At 33.5% G+C, this 20,559-nt stretch overlaps 1 protein-coding gene across 3 annotated transcripts in view; it reads left to right on the forward strand.

Moving 5' to 3' along the window:
* The window catches only part of LOC105481070 (protein kinase cGMP-dependent 1), a 1,243,906-nt gene that overhangs the window by 1,098,735 nt on the left and 124,612 nt on the right, over positions 1 to 20,559 (forward strand). For all 3 annotated transcript variants that reach the window (XM_011740360.2, XM_011740371.2, XM_011740380.3), the window contains one exon: positions 16,658 to 16,732. In XM_011740360.2, coding sequence (XP_011738662.1) covers positions 16,658 to 16,732 — 75 coding nt within the window. The remainder of the gene's footprint in view (positions 1 to 16,657; positions 16,733 to 20,559) is intronic.

Here is a 20,559-nt window from a genome sequence, read left to right on the forward strand (position 1 = left end):
GTTTTGAAACTCATAGCATAGATGTATGAATTGGATTAGCATCAGCCACAATAACAGTGAAACTTCATTTCCAGAGAGCTTTGTTTACAAAGGAGGACTTTTTATAATTTACTTCTTTGCATAAAGTACAATGATTGTATTAGCCATTGCTTTGCTACGGTCATATAATTGAATTAGTTTTAAATGGAAAGCCAGACTAGGAAAGGCAAATCATGATTTGCCTTTAATAGGCAAGAAGGGTGTTGTCCTCCTAGCTGCACTGGAGATAGTACCTTGTCATCTAAACAAGAAACCCACTTGGGCTGAATAACATATTTTATTTAATTATTTTGCATTATTCCCATAGGGTTCACTTTAAATCTTCTCCCTTTTTTTATCTTTCTAATATAGTCTAGGTTATATGATTACAAATGTAATAACTGTTTGTTTTAGAAAGATTGGAAAGCATAGAGACATATAAATACAATCCTGCCATTCAAAGGGAATTACAGTTGATAATTTCATATGTCCTTAAATAGTGAGATAATTCTGCCTAGATATTTTTCTCCTGCTTTGCCTACATTCTGGGGCAGCATTAATAAATCACATACACAGAGATAGAGATATTAATATATACAGATAGATGCTAGATCTACTATAGATAAATAGTCATTAATTTCTCTCACAGCAAACTTGCAAGGAATTCTTTTTTTCCTCCATTTCAAAGGTAAATTAAGCTTCAGATAGCCAAACTGTCATGTTGCAAAACATACATCTTGTAAGTAATGGTATTTGAATATAATTCTATTTTCAAAGCCTGTTATAGCACATTACTTTGCCACATTGCATTAGCAATTTACCATGTTAATAAAAACACCTCATGTATAATTGAGTTTCTTTGTTATAGTTTCTTGACTGTGTTTGAGCATTTAAGCTCATTTTAATTTTTTTTATTTTGTAAGGAATTCTCTGTGTTAAACTTTATCCGTATTTTAGAAATATACAGTACTAGAATTACTTATTCAAAGGATATGTATTTTTTAAATTATTTTCTAGAATCATTATACAGTTTACTCTCCAGTGACAATATATGAGAACATCTGTTCCACTGCACCCTTGCCAGCTTAAGTTTTTGGTTGGAACAACATGACTGGGGCAAATCAGCCCAAGGCATTGGATGTATCACCGTCCTAGAAGAGTTAGTTTGACATTTGTTCTTTTCTTGCAGTTGAGACATAGAAGTTTGTTATTGACAGAATCTGGAAGATTGTTCATTCTTTAGTGATTGCTTCTTTGTTCTGGAAAAGAATTAACAAATCTAAGACTTCAGAAAATTGGGGGTAGAAATGAGCTCAAACGAACTTTCTCTGAAATGTCAAAAGTGAATAGTAAAGGTCACCTAGCTACCTGAAAAGAAAGGGTAGACTAAAGAAAAATGGAAATTATTCAAGTAATAACTTAAAGAGGAATAAAACATTATGACTTGAGAAGAGCCCAGTTATAGATGATATAGATTGTGGTCAGTGGTGGAAAAGAAAGGAAGAGTTCATACAAGCTAATTTATAAATTTTCTCAGCATCTAAATATGATGTTTTTATTTTAATACACTCATGTCAACTAATCCCCACAATAGCCCTGTAGGAACAGAAAACAGAAAAAGTTTCAGAGAGAAATTAATGATCAGAAAGGCCCAGTGACTTGGTCAGAATTACAGAACTGTATTGGAATTCCAGGACTGTCTGCACTAAGACCATGCTCTGTCAATTATACTCTTTTTAGTCTGTTGCTTTTACACCAACAAAGTAAGTGGCAACTGTAAAGCATGGTTGTGTTTGGGGAAAGAGTAGGGTAGGAGAGATCAAAGGCAGTAAAACAGAGGATGCTTCTGAAATAAGAATGTCAATAACCTGAATAAGGCAGTGGAAGTAGAAAGGAAAAAGAGGAACAAATTCAAGAGAGATTGCAAAGGCAGACTGGGTGGACTTGGGTAAAAGGGAAGGGTCAGAGACGACATCAAAATTTCTAGCCTGAATTATTGGTAGGTGATAATGCCATTAGAAAGACAGAAAACCTAACAAGTCTGAATGAAAACTGGTTAATGCAGTTATGGTTAGGTTGAGTTTAAGGTGTAGGTGAGATATACATATGACACTGAGAAAAATGATGACAGTATGTGTCTGGAGAGTTCAAGGATACGGATTTAGATTTGAAAGTCATCGGCCTGGGGATCTGAACTGAAGTCTTAAGGTTAAATGTTATTTTATGGGAGATCTTAAATTAGTGTACTATGTAAGAACGAAGTTCTAATAAAAATCAGACTACCTGGGATCAAATTCTAGATCACTTTCTAGCTGTGTGGTCCCAGGCAAGTTTACATAACCTCTCTTAGCCTTGTCACTTATGCATTCTCATCTCATTGGCAATGCCTGGAGACTTTTTTTTGTGGTCACAACTGGGTTTGCTCCTGTCATCTTAGTGGGTAGGGTTCAGGGATGCTATTCACCATCCTACAATGCACAGGACAGCTCCCTAAAACAAAGAAATATCTTGTCCAAAATGTCAGTAGCTCTGAGTTTGAGAAACCCTGCTGTAAGTATTCTATAAAGCAGAGATAACTGTACTTACCTCATAGAGATGTTGTGAAGTTTCAGTGAGATCATGCAGAAAAAAAAAAAAAAAAAAAAAAACTGAACCTGTCTTAAACAAGAAATATTTAGAAAACTAATTCAATATATTGAATAGAAAAAAGGCGAAGGACACAATTTGGGGAACCTTTTACCTTTAAGAAATGTCAGAGGAAGGAATGTGTGTCACATATGCTGAAAGGTAGCATAAGAGGAGAAGAGGAGAATAGGGAAAGTGGGGCATCAGAGATCAACAGAGAGCAGGTTAGTGGAGTGCTATGAGCGGCTATTGCATGATGCAACCAGGGAAGAAGGCAAGCAGGTCCCTGAACCTCAGATAGCTCACTGAGGATGGGACCTGGAAAGAGACCACTGTGGTGAATGGTTAGCAGAGTAATGATAACGTTGAGGGAAAAGTTGTAATAAGGGTGAAAGAAAGATGGGAATAGAATTCCAGGCAGCAATAGGCTGAGAATTAAATGAAAAATGAGGATGAGACATAGGAAAAGCAGCTCCTTCACACTGGCTGCTTGACCACAGAGGATAGTTTTGCTTTTTTTTTTTTTTTTTTTTTTTTTTTAGGTTTGGAAAGAACATCCTGTTTAGACAGAAAAGAAAGAAAAGTCAAAAAGGAGATAACGAAACAATAAGAAAGATTGTAATTGATGGAGCAAGAGTCCAGAGGAGAAAGGTGAAAGACTCTGTGATTAGTAGCAATGAAAAGGAGACTTGCTTTAGAAAAAAAATGGGGTACTTCCTATGGCAGAGAAGTATGATGATAATGTCACTATACTTGAAGTCCAGGGGGAAAATGCAAATCTATTTAATAAGATTTTCATTTATAGTTCTTGAAAGGTTCATAAAAAGCATAAAAAGCTGAGTTCTTTTTATGAACCTTTCAAAAATTACAAATGAAAATCATATTAAATAGCCCAAATACACAAGAAAGTGTATTGTCTTGATTGCCATTGGTGTTCCTTCGTTAGACTTCCTATTAAGGACTGAATTATGTCCCCCAGCAAATCCATATGTTGAAGCCCTAACCCCCAATGTGACTGTATTTTGAGATAGGGCCTTTAAAAAGGTATAATAATTAAGGTTAAATGAGGTCATAAGTGTGGGGCCCTAAACCTATGGGACTGGAGTCCTTGGAAGCCAGGAAAAGACACCAGCAGGCCACACATGCAGAGGAAAGGCCATGTGAGGATGCCGTGAGTAGGGGCCTGTTAGCCAAAGGCAGGACAAAATAACTCACCAGAAACCAACCCTGGTGGCTCCTTGATCGTGGACTTCCAGCCTCCAGAACGGTGGGAAGATAAATTTCTGTTCTTTAAGCCACCCAGTGTGTGGCATTTTGTTATGGCAGCCCCAGGGGACTAATTACTTCCCTAATTGGAACTTTTATACACATAATACAATAGGAGAAAGAAGGTGACCTGTTGAAATAAAAATTATTTCTCTTAAAGAATCTTGGCCGGGCGTGGTGGCTCACGCCAATTATCCCAGCACTTTGGGAGGCTAAGGTGGGTGGATCACTTGAGGTCAGGATTTGAAGACCAGCCTGGCCAACATGGTGAAACTCTGTCTCTACTAAAAATACAAAATAGCCGGGCATGGTGGTGGGTGCCTGTAATTCCAGCTACTCAGGAGACTGAACAAGGAAAATTGCTTAAACCCAGGAGGTGGAGGTTGCAGTGAGCCAAGATCGCCCTACTGCACTCCAGCCTAGGAGACAGAGTGACTCCGTCTAAAAAAAAAAAAAAAAAAAAAAAAAAGATTTTGGCCATAAGGGTAGGATTTGAGAGAGAGAAAGCAGATATTTAATACCAAATCTTAGCCACAACTATTAACTAGATCACCTCAGATTTCCATATTGGGTAGATAAATATGGTGCCAATTACTGCTGGGATTGCAGGTGTTAGAAACAGGTTGCCTTGGTTCAAATCCCAGTATTGACACTTACTAGACATGTGACCTCGGGCAAATTTCTTAATTTTGTTAGCCTTGATCACCTTACCTATAAAACAGGGAACATCCTTGTAAAATAGTTTGGATAATCCTAATACATGCTAGCTAGTATTTTCATGTTTTGCTTGAAATTTTTATATTGCTAAGTTATATAAACATTAATTTGTGACATAAAGGGATGCATTTATTGCTAAGCTTCTATTATTTTTTTGGGAAAAGTATGTATTGCCCTTTCCAATTGTGTAATGACAGCAGAAATAAAAAGTCAAGTAATTGATATTTATAAAAATGTTAAACTAATGTCTTTGTTTCAAGGAGTTTCAGAGAATAAATAACAAAAAGTCTACTAAAAAAGATAGCTTGGGATAGATTTATTGTGCCATTTTAAGATTTCACTTTCAAGTTGCTTAATAGAAAATCAGTGACTATCATAGTATTCGCATTCCCATGATATTTTCCTTAGCCAGAGTTTTCCAGAGGCAGTTTTTAAATAGTCAGTTAATAAAAAGTGGATTGCTGCAACTGATATCTACTATAATTGATACATTTATGTAAACTAGAATATATTAGCTATAGATTTTATTGTTTTTAATAAATATGGTCTATTTATTTTTCGACAATTTTGGTAAGATTTTCTGCCAGTTACCTGAATTTGTAAATTTTAAATAATTTGTAAGTAGAGAAATTTGAAATTTTAAAAAATGTTTCCTTTAGGTTTTAGGGTACGTGTGCAGTTTTGTTATATAAGTAAACTTGTGTCATGAGGGTTTGGTGTATAGATTATTTGCCACTCAAGTACTAAGCCTAGTACTCAATTTTTACTTTTTTCTGCTCCTCTCCCTCCTCCCACCTTTCACCCTCAAGTAAGCCCTACTGCGGTTGTTTCCTTCTGAAAAAATTTTAATACATAAGATGCTTGTTGGTGCCATGTATTCTGCTTTGAGAATACCAAAATTTGGAGAAAAAAAATTAACATTTGCTTCTACATAATTCTATAACAAAATGGTCTTAAAATTGAGAATTTATAGTGTTATGAAAAAATTAATTTAGTATTGATAGTTTTCATTGGGAAAGTATAGTATTTTGATGAAATTAATTAAACATATGTGAAACTTATCATTGGTTTTCATGTCAAAACAGTGTAATTTGGCCCAGAAAGGCAATGATAGGAAGAATAATGTGTAATATCTACTTTTGTTAGTATGGATTTTATATAGTAAGGTAAAGAGAGTTGCTAACACTTAAAATAATTGGCCAGTCACAAAAAGTATGTCCACTGCATGAACTGTTTGATTTAAGTATAGTTGAGAGATGTTTATTTTTAAGGAAAAGGAAACATATAGAGTTGGCACATTACGGCAACCTAGTCTTATATTTTCCTCCTAAACACTGAAAAGGCTAAGAACTATCACATGAGACTTGATTCCAATTTCTCCTGCTTTTAATTGAAAATGAAAGTCATGCTGCATTTTAAAATCCTTTCTTCCACTTTAATTGCAATTGGGATTCATGGATATAAATTTCATTACGGTCTAAAATAATTACCCTTATTTAATGTCCTCTATATAATTCAATGTTAAATTGCTAAGTGTTTCAAATCACTTCACCCTTATTTATACCAATGTATTGCTTCATTAGGACCCACAATGTATGCTACGCATTCATTTTAACTAAGCCTTTGTCCTAAGAGTTCATAGAGGTGGATACCCTAAGACACACAGAGAACTTTTAACCCATATATCTTGAATTTTAAATAAAACTTTGCTTCAGAAACTTAAGAGTTTGCTTGTCATATCCTGGGCACATACATACACACAAAAGAATAAATGAGTAGGTGGTTGGGTGAGTCCATCCATCTATTTATTAATTCATTTTAAATTTCTATTACAGGCCAGGAAATACTCTAGTTCCTAAAGAGAGATATTGATGAAGAAGCTAGACTAGGTGCCTGATCTCATGAAATGTACATTTTGGCATGAGGAAGACAGCAGATATCTAAACAAACGAAGTAGTTTTTAGCTAGTGGTGAGTGAAAATGAGTTAAAATCACAGAATGACAGCGAGAAGGATTTTGAGTAATTGCTTCTTTGTATGGGTTGGTCAGTCCTGTGTAAAGAGGAAACAATTGAGCTGAGACCTGAATGGTACTGAGAAAAAAACATGAAAATCTAGAGAACAAATGTTCCAGGCAGAAGACAAAGGCCCTGAGGCAGATGCGTGAAGCATTCTATGGTCAAAAGTAGCATAGGATAATTCAGAGAAGTTGTAGAGGTCAGCAGAAGAGTGACGTGATCTGATTTATGTTTTTAAAAGATTACTCTGCTCACTGTGTAAGGACGAGAGAGGAAATAAAGGAAACGGCAGTTACAGAATTATCCAGTGAGAAAATGGCGGTTGGGACCCAAAGATAATATAGAAAAGAGGATTCATTTCAGATTATTGAAGCTAGAATGTACAGGATTTGGTGTTGGATTAGATATGGAGGAAGGAAAAAGACAATCGAGAACAGGAGTCAGCAAACGTTTTTTTGGAAAGGGCCAGGACGTTAAAGAATATCTGTAAAACTGGACATTAAATAGCTCAGTTTATAGAGAAAGAGACTGACCAAAAACTAACAATTCCAGAACTCTGCAGTATGCTCTGAAAAGTAACCATAAGGTATCAGATAGGATTCAGAAAGAGGCACATAGGTGGGGGTGAGAGAGAAAGTGAGTGGTCTAGGACAGTCCTTTTCCAAGGATCTGTGCTCAAGGATCAGTTTTGTTTTTTATTTTCAGCCCATCCATTGTGGACAGATGTTTTTGTAAAATAAAATACAAATGACTTGCTAGAAAAATACAAGTGAAAAAAAGCATAGAAATAAATGCCCACTATTTTTTCCTATTATATTCAGCATACATAAAATCCTATTTCAGTAAAAATATTAGAACAAACATAACGCCGGATAAAAGGAAAAGAATTGCCCCAATTAATCACATTGTCATTGAAAGTATGTTTACAAGTAATAAGAAAGATAATAGCTATTATACTTGTTTTACCATCGTAACAAAACCACAATTTATGAGTGAAATAGCAATTCTCCATTCTGACTGCAATTGGTACACTTTGAAAGAACACTGTGCATTTCACTGTCTAGTCTTTAATGTATCAAATGTGCCTGTTTCTTGATTGTTAACTTTTTTGATCTAGGTTAGATGGATGATGGAAATGCCACTTGCAGGGAGTAATGTGTACTTTATCTGTTTTATGTTTTGTTTAATACACTCGGAATAGAGAAACCAGTCTCGCAGAGAAGAATTGATGGAAATAGAAGAAGTGATTTTAAAGTAATATCAGCATACTGGAAAAATTTATATTTATTTATTTATTTATTCATTCATTTATTTTGAGATGGAGTTTCTCTCTTGTTGCCCAGGCTGGAGGACAATGGCATGATCTCGGCTCACTGCAACCTCCACCTCCTGTGTTCAAGCGATTCTCCTGCCTCAGCCTCCCAAGTAGCTGGGACTACAGGCATGGACTACCACGCCAGGCTAACTTTGTATTTCTACTAGAGACAGGGTTTCTCCATGTTGGTCAGGCTGGTCTCGAACTCCTGACCTCAAGTGATTCACCTGCCTTGGCCTCCCAAAGTGCTGGGACTGCAGGTGTGAGCCACTGTGCCTGACCTTCATTTTTATTTTGTATTCAAAATAGAACAAGTGAGGTTCTATTTTAGTTAATCCTTCATTAGTAGCCAGTTATATCAATTACTCCTGTAAAGTATGTTTAAATTTTAATTCTCTTCGTAAGATAGATTCTGAATTTTATATACTTTAGGTTAAAATTAGCAAACTAATCTTAAAATATCACACATTTAATAATACCCTCTTGCATATGACTTGTATGCGCCTTTTACCAAATGTTTCTCACCTTATGGATTTGACAGTAACACAAATCTGTACCCTGTTCAAAAACACAAGTCCACTGATCTTGCCCTTGGATGTCTCAATATTGTCAAATTGCTAGAAAAGTTTCTAAACTTCTGGGTTTATGTCTTTATAGACTAGCAACAAATAGTGGGCCAATTATACTTTGAGTAGTAGTACTACTCTACAAAAAGATTGTGAATTCAATCATCCTTAGAAAAGGGCAAATCATATATAGGAATCTTATATATAAATATTTAAGATAGAATATTTATAATATCAAAATTGTGTGTAGGAAAATCTCAAAACACTTCTTTTTAAAACACAGTGTTTCTCTTTTTACACCCTTTATTAAGATGCATATATTCCTTTTATATTTAAATATTTTTGGAGTACAGGTGGTTTTTAGTTACATGGGTAAGTTCTTTAGTGGTGAGTTCTGAGATTTTGGTGTACCCATCACCCTAATAGTGTATACTGTACCCAGTATGTATTATTTTATCTCCCACCCCACTTCCACCCTTCCCCTATAGTCCCCAAAGTCCATTATGTCATTCTTATGCCTTTGCATTCTCATAGCTTAGCTCCCACTTATAAATCATGCTGCTATAAAGATACATACACACGTATGTTTGTTGTGGCACTATTCACAATAGCAAAGACTTGGAATCAACCCAAATGTCTATCAGTGAGAGACTGGATTAAGAACATGTGGCACATATACACTATGGAATACTATGCAGCCATAAAAAAGGATGAGTTCGTGTCCTTTGTAGGGACATGGATGCAGCTGGAAACCATCATTCTCAGCAACCTATCGCAAGATCAGAAAACCAAACACCGCATGTTCTCACTCATTGAACAATAAGATCACTCAGACTCTGGAAGGGGAACATCACACACTGGAGCCTATTATGGGGAAGGGGGAGAGGGGAGGGATAGCATTGGGAGTTATACCTGAGGTAAATGACGAGTTAATGGGTGCTGACGAGTTGATGGGTGCAGCACACCAACATGGCACAAGTATACATATGTAACAAACCTGCACATTCTGCACATGTACCCTAGAACTTAAAGTATAATAATAAAAAAAAAAAGAGTTCAAAAAAAAAAAAATGGAGGGCCATTGAAACTCTCTTTTGAATATGAAATAAAAAATTCTCGCTCAGTCGTAGTGGCTTACACCTGTAATCCCAGCACTTTGGGAGGCTGAGGCGGGCGGATCACGAGGTCAGAAGTTCAATACCAACCTGGCCAACATATTGAAACCCCATCTCTACTAAAAATACAAAAAATTAGCTGAGTGTGGTGGTGGGCACCTGTAATCGCAGTTGCTTGGGAGGCTGAAGCAGGAGAATTGCTTGAACCCAGAGACAGAGGTTGCAGTGAGCAGAGATTGCACCACTGGGAGACAGGGCAACAGTGTGAGACTCCATCTCAAAAAAAAAAAAAAAGAAAAAAGAATTCTGTTATGTTCAAAGTATCGGGAAATGGCACTTTGCATTACTTTTGGATTGACATTTTAAATATAATGCTTTTGTTAGATGTCTACATAATAATTGATTTTAATGCATGTGCAAATTATATTTTTTAAAAGAAAGTAATATTTCTTTTATAATTTAATATGGCTATCCATATTTTAATAAATTCTAAACACAAAGTTCTTTCAGTTTCTTTTTGGCAGTAAAATAATGGACACTTACAATTCATTCCTTAACATATAATGTATGATATTCATTATCTTCATGTTTTGTTTGAAATTGGTTCAAATTGATATAGGCTCTGCAATAGCAGAAATCAGTTACTCTATTGAATATAAATCCTATGGTGAATACAAATTTGAACTTTTAATTCAAAATAAGGCACCAAATATTGTGTTATTATTCCATTTTTTAAAAACCAACTGTAACCCAAGGTCGTTACTGGTGCCTGCCCCTATGCACTTTGAGATACTTAAGGAAAAGTTGAGATTGTTTCAGGTTGGAAACTGTAAGTAATATGTAATAAACTTTCCTACATTAAAAAAAAAATAAATGAGACATGATATTTGGTTTTCCATTCCTGAGTTACTTCACTTTGAATAATGGTCTTTGACTCCATCCAAGTTGCTGCAAATACCATTATTTCATTTTTTTTATGGCTGAGTAGTATCCCATGGTGTATATATACCACATTTTCTTTATCCACTCATTGACTGATGGACATTTAGGTTGTTTCCATATTTTTGCAATTGTGAATTGTGCGGTTACAAACATGCATGCACAAGTGTCTTTTTCACATAGTGACCTCTTTTTCTTTGGGAAGATACACAGTAGTGGTATTGCTGGATTGAATGGTAGTTCTACTTGTAATTTTTAAAGGAATATCCATACTATTTTCCATAGTGGTTATACTAGTTTACGTTCCCACTAGGAATGTAAGTGTTCCCTTTTCACTACATCCATGCCAAAAAGATGTATATATTCTTAACAGTTAAGGATTAAAAGTGAGAAAGAGTTAAAAATAAAATCTTAAGCTAATATTTGTCACCAATATTCCAACAGTAGAATTACTAGATAAGCAAATAAACAAAAAAATTGAGAAGTTTAGTCATTTTATATTGGATATTTCTATGTAACCAGGAGTGTCCTACATGCTTGACTGGACTGTTTTCCACACTTAACCATTAATGTGGTTATAGTATAAGCATAGACAACCTAAAATCAAACAAGTACTAAACCGATACAATTTCAACTTTGAAATAACTGAAAAAAAAATCAAGGAGGATACATGCCAAAATGTTAACGTTTAGCCAAAGATTGTAAAATTACAGTAAATCATTTATCCCTTAGAGTTCTTCAGTGTCTTTCAATTTGTTCATGTATTGCCATTGGAAACACACACATACACACACACAGACACACACATACACGTAATTTTAAAATTCAAAACTAGATGATTTGACTAACATAATAAGCCTAGTCAACAAGACCCTATCCTGGAAAAGACTGATTTATATGGACATGTTAGACATGGAAACTTGATCAGCACTGAGTCACTTTTTTTATTTCTCAAAAGTAACAGTAAGTAAAAGGAGAGAATTCCTGAAACCTATTCTTAGCTTTTTAATCTTTTGTGCGTATGCCAAATTGAATCATTATTTTCAATTGGTACCTTTTAAAGCATATAATTATAATCAGGAAACAGTTTAAATGAAATGTTTGTTATTTGAAACCCATTTTTCTAGTGAATAATCCCCTTGATAGATAGGTGGATATTATTACAAAGCAAAGACACAGACAAATATATAATACTTTGGTGTGTGTAATTCTCTCTTGCAAATATAAACATATGTGCATGATAAGAAAATACTAATAATTATTTACTCATGAAAGTGTCATTGCTTTCTATGAAATTACTATCTAATATGATTTTGAGTAGATGAAATTATTTTTATGTACACTATAGCCTTCCTTCTGATAAGCATTCAGCCACTCATTACTTCCCACCTTTATATTATAAGTCTTTGTATTTTATCTGTAATATAAGACTGTAAATTCCTCAAAGTTGTACTTTATTCTTTTTGCATAATGCACAGTAGCTTGAATTGTTCCTTATAGATAGTAGGCATTGTATACATACATATATGTGAGTTTGGATGAACGGATGGATGGATGGATGGATGAATAAATGGATGGATAACTGGAAAATATGGATGTGGCCGGTTTTATTTTATTTGGAGGTATTTTTTTCTCCAAGGAAACATATAGTCACATGACAGTTGATAGTGTAAACCACTAAGAATTATGATTGTCCAATTATAAATAAAATAAACAAAAAGTAACAAACATAAGAACACTTGAAGCCACAAAGTAAATCAAGAGATTTTCTGCATAAGTGTACCAAAACCGTGAAGGATCCCTCTAAAACCTTGGGCTTAGCTAAGTAAAACATCTTAACTACTTTGGAACACTAACTTTCTATATTTTTAAATAAATATTTTTTAAAAACAATTTAGTTGACATTTAGGTTAACAAAGCATAATGGTATAGTCTGTGAAATTAAGAAGGCTTTTCCAAGCCTTCTGATAATACCTGACAAACATTTTGCTTAGCACTATTGAAGTATTTGAAATAGCTTCCAGTTTAAGATTTACACTTTTTGACTTATAACATTTCACTATTAAGTGTAAAAAAGAAAAAAAAACTGTTTTGAATGTTAGGACTTTCTCCCATCCTATTTTTAATTTGAAAATATTCCATTTTTTAAATGTTTATACAAAATTCTAAACCATTATATCAGAATAAAGGATAGGAGATCATGAGAATTAAATCAACTAACTCACACACACTATATATATAAAATATATATCTATTTTATACACATGTAAAATATATTACACTGTAAAGTAAACTTTAAATGCAATGATTTTTTAGCAGCATGGTAATGCTGATCTCTGATATTTGAACTGCCTTTCTAATAATTTAAAGACCATTTCTGTCTAGATGAAGTCTCATTATATCACAACCGAATAACAACCGAATTATATTCTTTTTAGACATACCACTGAGTAATCAGCTCCCTTCAGAATATTTTGCCTTTATAATGAAAACATTTTAATAACTAAATTTATTACCCACTGAGTTACTGTCATTATAGCATTCTAAAACAGACAATTTCCTGGAATGAGAAACACAGTCTCTTAACTGATACCGTTAAGGACAATTTCTTTAAATGTCTTAGTGTGTAAATTCTTAGTGTGTAAGGGTTACAGTTTCTTCTTCCTTCCTGTCTCCCTTTTTCCATCCACCTTTCATTCTTTCATTCATCCCTTCCTTGTTTTTCCTTCTGCCTTCCTCTTTCCTTTCTTTTCCTTCCCCACCTGACAAGTATGTCTAAATTGGGAGTTATACCTGATGTAAATGACGAGTTGATGGGTGCAGCACATCAACATGGCACAAGTATACATATGTAACAAACCTGCACGTTATGCACATGTACCCTACAACTTAAAATATAATAATAATAAATAAATTAAAAAAATAAATAAACATAAAAGGGATTTCCCATTTGCTCTCTTTCAGTATCTGTGTACTCAACTGATAACATTTTACCCATGCTCCTTAAAGTATTATGTCAAGACTTGTAAAATTAGATTTTCTATCCCAAGAAAAGTAACCCAAAATTTTACATGAAATATGTGCATGCAAAAAGGTTTGCTGTGGAGATGCCCTAAACTAAAGCCATTTGCTCAGTAACACGTCTTTAATTTATTCCGAAAGTTTAGCATGTATGTAGAAATTTGGTGTTTTATTTTACAATGTTAAAATGTAACTTGTGTATGAATTGTGAGTTTGTTTAAAAAGAGAATTTAATGATTTTTCTATAGTTACCTATATTTGTTAAAACCCATAAATAATATTTTCTGGTTTATACTTATTCAGTTGCTGGAGTTTTCACGACATCTCAGAATAATCTTTTTCAGAATAGAATAACAATACAAAAAAGGCATTAGTCAAGAAATGTCATAGGACCTGAGTAACTATTTAGAAAAGCATATGATACCTATAGTAGTACTTTTCTAAATGTCTGTTTGATGAGGGTTCACACAGACAGCAGGTGTTCCTACAGAATGTCTGAGAGAAGGAAAAAATGAAACACTAATTGGTTCATTTTTGTGCCAGGAGTGATAAATTCTATAACACCATCAATTATGCTTATCAAGATGTCTCAAATTATTCATTGATCAGTACAGGGATCTGCAGACAGTGGCAGTCATTTGGAACTTAATAATATTACTTGATTTCTACTTTAAAACTCCATCTAGCATAACCATATCTATGCTTTTCCATTTATATATTTTACTACTAAGAATTTCAAAGTGTATTTTCAAAATAATATTTTGTGGAGTTTTAATCTAGCTTAGTGTGTTGAACAGAATTTGTTAAGTTAAAAGTTTTAATTCTTGTCAAATTTATCATCAGTTTACTCTGTTATTCTTTGGTAATATGCTATTCTGTTTAAAGTGTCCTTAATTCAAATAGATAATAGAAGGAAGACAGGATTCTTTTTTTTAATAAAAACTACTTGAACTCTCAGAATTACTATGAGTTTTAAATGTCTAATAACACAATCTCTTAATATATCGAAATGGATTTGAAAAACTAAGCTTTAGTGATTATTGTTGTTCAGTTTTCCTAGATAATATTATTTGATTCTTCTCTTTCAATACCTTTTCATAATGTTTTGGATTTCATTGTATTGAAAATATCCAAATATAAAGGACAGAAGCCTTATGAAATATACATTTTAATGGTGGATGTGCTGCTAAATTGCAGTCATCTTAGACAAGGAACTTAAACTCTGTGCTTAAATTTTCTTATTATCTGAAAAAAAAACCCAGAAAATTAGACAGATATTGTCTATTTATAATAAAAGAAATACTATATTTTAGTTTATGTTGTGAATGCATCTAGCTTTAAGGACATTCTCTAATCTCGGATTCCCTCTAAGTTTAGGTAAGGACCAAGACATTCTACGGGAAAGTGGGAAATTTTACCATATGAAGAACAATGACAAAAATAATATTTGAACATAGTTTTCAACTATGGGAATTATATTTATTAATTATGGATAATACATTTTTGAAAACTTTGTAAGAAGTGTTGCCTATTATTTGTCTATTTAGCAATCATTTGTTTTGGCATGAATTAATACAATTCATTACAGAAAGCTTTATGTTCTTGAATATGATTCTTGATTCCCTGTGTCTCTGTCTAATCTTTTTTTGGGGTCCCTTTATGAATAGAAATACTTCATGTATTAGGTTCAGCATTCTAGTTACCATGCACCCTAGATGAGCTCATTACCCAAGAGTCTGAAGTAACAGCTGCTCCCTTCCCCTCCACCCAGGCCCAAGAAGGGTGTCATGTTCCTCTTTATAGATTTTCAAAATAAAAAAGTATATGTAAAAGCAATTAAAGAACATTCACATTTTAAATCAGCAAGCATCTTACTATGTTTCAGGACCTGACCATGCATAACTTATTGTTTAATACTCCCAACACACAAACCATTTACATGTATTAAGATGATAGAGGATTAAAATTAAATGTAATTTCTTCCAGTACTTTAAAATTATCTCCATTATAATTGGAGATTATAATACTAACTCATAGTATTTCAAAATAAAAGAATTGACTTTTGTTTTAAAAAACCTCATTGGAACTATTAAACTATTTGTTATTACATGCAAAACACTTATAGCAATGCCTGGCATATGAGTACCATGTAAGTGAGGCTCTGATTATCATGTGGGTACTGGGACTTTTTTTTCTTTCCTTCATTCTAGTTCAGTAGTTGCCAGAATGTAGTGTATAGTAAGAGTTACTGTATCTGGTTGTATTTAGTAATTTTCAAGGGTGATTCAAGTATGCATGTGTTTATTCATTTTGTGTTGATGCTGTAGTATTTACTATTTTAGTGACAGAATTGATCATGTTTCACTATAGAAGTCTGAATACAGTTCCAGGTGCATAGCAGGATACTGAATAGATTGGATTTAAGCAGTTCAATCACTCTTCCTGTTTTATGCTAAAGTTGTTTTTTCACTCTTCCAAAATGAGTTAATTTTTCTGTGACTCTCTCCTGTTGTTTTCCTGTATTCCGCGTATTTATTTTGCCTGTGAACATTAGTTTACTCTTTTGTTAAGTGGAGATAATGATGCTTGTTTTTCAGAATATTTTTTTGAGAATTGGAATTAATATATGTTAGTGGTAATTTAAATAACAGTACCTGGCATAAAGGAGGCATTCCATAATTGGTAGATCTTGCTGTGATTTCAGTATTTTAGTTTACTCATTGATTTTGTGATGTATATCATTTAGTGTGTCACAGACTTTATTCCAAACAATTATTTGAATATCTGCTTTTGTCAGATATGGCTGCCAGATTTGTTTATGTTTTGGCAACTCTCTTGGCGAACAAGGTAGAGGTGGTCCCTAATCTCATAGAGTTTATGTGCTAGTCAGGAAAAATAATATCTAACGTGCTTCTTAACAGTGTATTTAGATTAAGTGTTTGAATTTATTTTTTATTTAGATGCCTTAAGATTGTTTCATTATATCATTGATTAGGTTGCCATTGTTATTACTTTATAGAAGATTTATTCTAATCACTGTACTTTTTTCCTCTGGCAGCTCTTTCAAACATTTGATTGGAGGGCTGGATGATGTTTCTAATAAAGCATATGAAGATGCAGAAGCTAAAGCAAAGTAAGTGGATTTTTTCCTTTGGCCTGAATCTTGATTGAAAAATGATTTTGAATAGAAATAAGATCAAATATTTTGTTGGACTTGACACATCCCAACACTCTGACAGGAAATAACTAATTACTTGACAGACAAAAGAAGCAAATTCTTCAAGATAATTATTACATGGTATGTTTACCTAGTAGTATGTCTCTCTTCAAACACAAAACTTTAATTTTGTGATGAAGACGATCTCAGGAAGAAAAAATGCTTATTTTAAAATCTAATATAAACAATTAAATGTAAACGTGTTATTTGCCCTCCAGAAAATACTTTCTGAACAAATGGTGGTTGTGTTCCACAGTTGCCTGTCGAATTGTATCAAAAATAATAAGGCTAGAAATATTTCCCTGTGCTAATTCATCATTACTTTGAACTTTGATGTTACTGATATGAAAATGACATGAGATGGTAAATATCCCATTAATTATGATGTATACAAATACAATTCTTTCTACAAGAATACTTTGATTAAAACAATATTTTTGACAAAGATTTAAAGTAAGTTGATATTAGCTTTTTCTGCAAAATTATTGTTATTTTTCAAATATCAGTAATCTATATAATCCTCCCCTCCTTCCCCAATGTAATTAGTATTTAATAGCATATAGCATACCTAACGGATTAAATTGACAACAGTTAGCATTAAACAGATAGTTCAGGGCCAGAATTTGATCCATTGGTTTCGTAGTAACCTAAAAATCAAAAGAAGTAAAATAATTTATTTTGCTTTGAGACTCCATGAAGATGAAAAGTTTGTCCTATAACTAAAATATTAATAATTATATTCCATGTTAACCTGATAAAATTATGTTATTTTCAAAGCTATATGAAAATATTCACAATTTCTCCTCTGTATCCTCTGCATAGCCCTGAGATCGAATGCCTGTAGTGCTTCTGCTAAGGTTTGCTTAGGAAGTTAAACAGGCCAGTTGTAACACCAGACTCCATGCAGTCACTGAGACTGCTTATGTTCTGGATAATTAGTATTAATTGTCCTGGTTTATTTCAAAAGGCTAAAATGCACATTGGTACTCAGTTTAGACTTTAGTTTCTAGTATTAATAATAATTCCACCGAGGTGGGAAAAGGTGCCATTTAAGGTACCTTATCAGTTTTTAAAGTTATAAAATGGCCTTTGTTATGGCCTATGCTATTCCTATTCCTATAGGAATTTTTTTGATATATGTCAAAATTCATACTTTTATAATTTATGTCAGCTTTTATTTTCGTGTGTGTGTGTCTGTGTGTGTGTATGTGTGTATGTGTCTGTGTGTGTGTCTGTGTGTGTGTCTGTGTGTGTCTGTGTCTGCGTGTGTGTGTCTGTGTCTGTGTATGTGTCTGTGTGTGTGTGTCTGTGTGTGTATGTGTCTGTGTGTGTGTGTGTCTGTGTGTGTATGTGTCTGTGTGTGTGTCTGTGTGTGTGTGTCTGTGTGTGTATGTGTCTGTGTGTGTGTGTGTCTGTGTGTGTGTGTATTCTGTTAAGGGTCTCATTGGTCATTGTGTATATATATATATCATATATAATTTACCTATAGTATATATGTAATTTTATATCTATTACAATTTATATAATTATACTCATACGGTATTAAATATATCTGTATGCATATATATATAATATATATAAAACAACGGATGGTAATCTTAAAAATTCATGTACAATCCAGTTAAGCAACTATTCTTAGTTACCAGAAAAATTCAAGAGTCTTGTAGACTAGTGTATTTTTGCTGCTTTCCTATTAAACTTTGAAAGTTTAATCTCATTTTTCCTATTAAGACCTGGAAAAATTTTCTAATGAATGCTTTTGTAGAATTCCTGTTTATTCCACTTAAAGTTGAGACCACTATCATGCTTCAAATTTATCAGTGATGGGGAAGTGACTGAGTTAGTCATAGGTTTCTCAGTGTCCTATTGACTTTATAAAGATAACTGTGTGTACATCTCCTGAATTCTGGCCATTCACGGATTCACTTGCACATACTTCGATTAAAAGTAGTAAGTAAGAAAAACTGAAACAATGAAATTCAGATATTCAGACAATTAGAGGTAGGTATGGCAACATTTCTTAACATTGGAAGAAAATCAGTCAATATGAAAAACATGAACCTGAATGAAGGTCAGAAGCCTTGGGTTCTGCTCCTGGCTCTGTCATTACCAGACAACTGATTTTGGTCATGAATCTTAACGCCTCTCTCTCAGTCTCTGTTTTCACACTTTTAAAATGGCATTTTTGAGATTTAATCGATGGCAGTGTATAAAAACACTTTGCAAATTCTAAAGGCTATAAAAATATGTCACTAGGCTCATACCTGTAATCCCAGCACTTTGGGAGGTCAAGGTGGGTGGATCACCGGAGGTCAGGAGTTCAGGTCAGGATCACCTGAGTTCAGCCTGGTCAACATGGTGAAACCCTGTTGCTACCAAAAATACAAAAGTTAGCCAGGCGTGGTGATGGACACCTGGAATCCCAGATCTTCAGGAGCCTGAGGCAGGAGAATCACTTGAACCTGGGAGGTGGAGGTTGCAGTGAGCCAAGATCACGCCATTGCACTCCGGCCTGGGCGACCAGAGCAAAACTCTGTTTCAAAAATAACTAAGTAAGTAAGTAAGTAACTAACTAACTAAATAAATAAATAAATAAATAAAGTATATCACTAGAAATAACTAGAAATATACCTTAGTTCATTTGATGTATAATTGAATTTACAGATTCCATGTCTATTATGTTGATCAATTTTACTTGGACAAGAAGTCTTTAATCTTATGTAAGCAACGTACTTTTACTTGAGTAGCATATTATGAAATTAAACCTTGCCTAGAAAACATTAATGCAATTATTTTTAATAAAACAGTAATATTTGATTAAAAGAGACTTCAATTCTAATTAAAGAAGAAAGAAGAGCAATTAAATGACTACCTACATCAAAGTAGTTTCAAATATTGCTATTTGGAACCATTGATTTGGTAGATTATAATATAGCCATTATGTTTATACTTTTTCCCCCAGTTTTACTGAGATGTAACTGAGAAATAAGAATTGTATACAATTAAAGTGTATATGACATGCTGATTTGATATGTAAGAATGCATTGTGAAATGATTATCACAATCAAACTAATTAACACATCTACCACCTCACATAGTTACTTTTGTGTGTGTGTGGTAAGAACACTTAAGATCTACTGTCTTAGCAAATTTCAACTGTACAGTTTTGTCTGAATTTTCTGCTCAATTCACACTAAACCCAAATGAATGTATAGTCCATGTTTTTTAATATTGATTATTATTTAGAAAATGGTAATTGCTTGATGAAACATGTCTAAAATCTTTGATCCAAATTCTAATGAGGCTGATAATGTGACCTTTATTCCTAAAAACAGCCAAATAAGTAAATAAGCAAATAAATAAATATTGGAGGAGTTATTATTGTGTCTTATACACTGTTAGCATTTTATCATCTTCTAATAAATAATTAATATCAGAAGATTTCTGAAGTGTAAGATATCTCTTAATTAGGTGTCCTGTCACTCAAAGAAGGCAAACTGTGAATTATTCCCCAGAGAAAGCTTTCTAGTTGAACTATCAAGTTTAAAACTCTATTTGAATTAGCATTGTTATTTCTCCCTATTGAATTTCTTCCCCTTAACTACTTGATACTTTCACTTTGTATTTAAGGAATTTATAAGGGTTGCCAAAGCTGCAGGGGCTAGGAACCAGCTCTAATTTGTTTAAAATCTGGGATATTTCTGTTAAAGCCTCTAAATTTTTATAAGGATCACAATATCTTG

Source organism: Macaca nemestrina, chromosome 9 (assembly GCF_043159975.1).
Source record: "Macaca nemestrina isolate mMacNem1 chromosome 9, mMacNem.hap1, whole genome shotgun sequence".
NCBI lineage: Eukaryota > Metazoa > Chordata > Mammalia > Primates > Cercopithecidae > Macaca > Macaca nemestrina.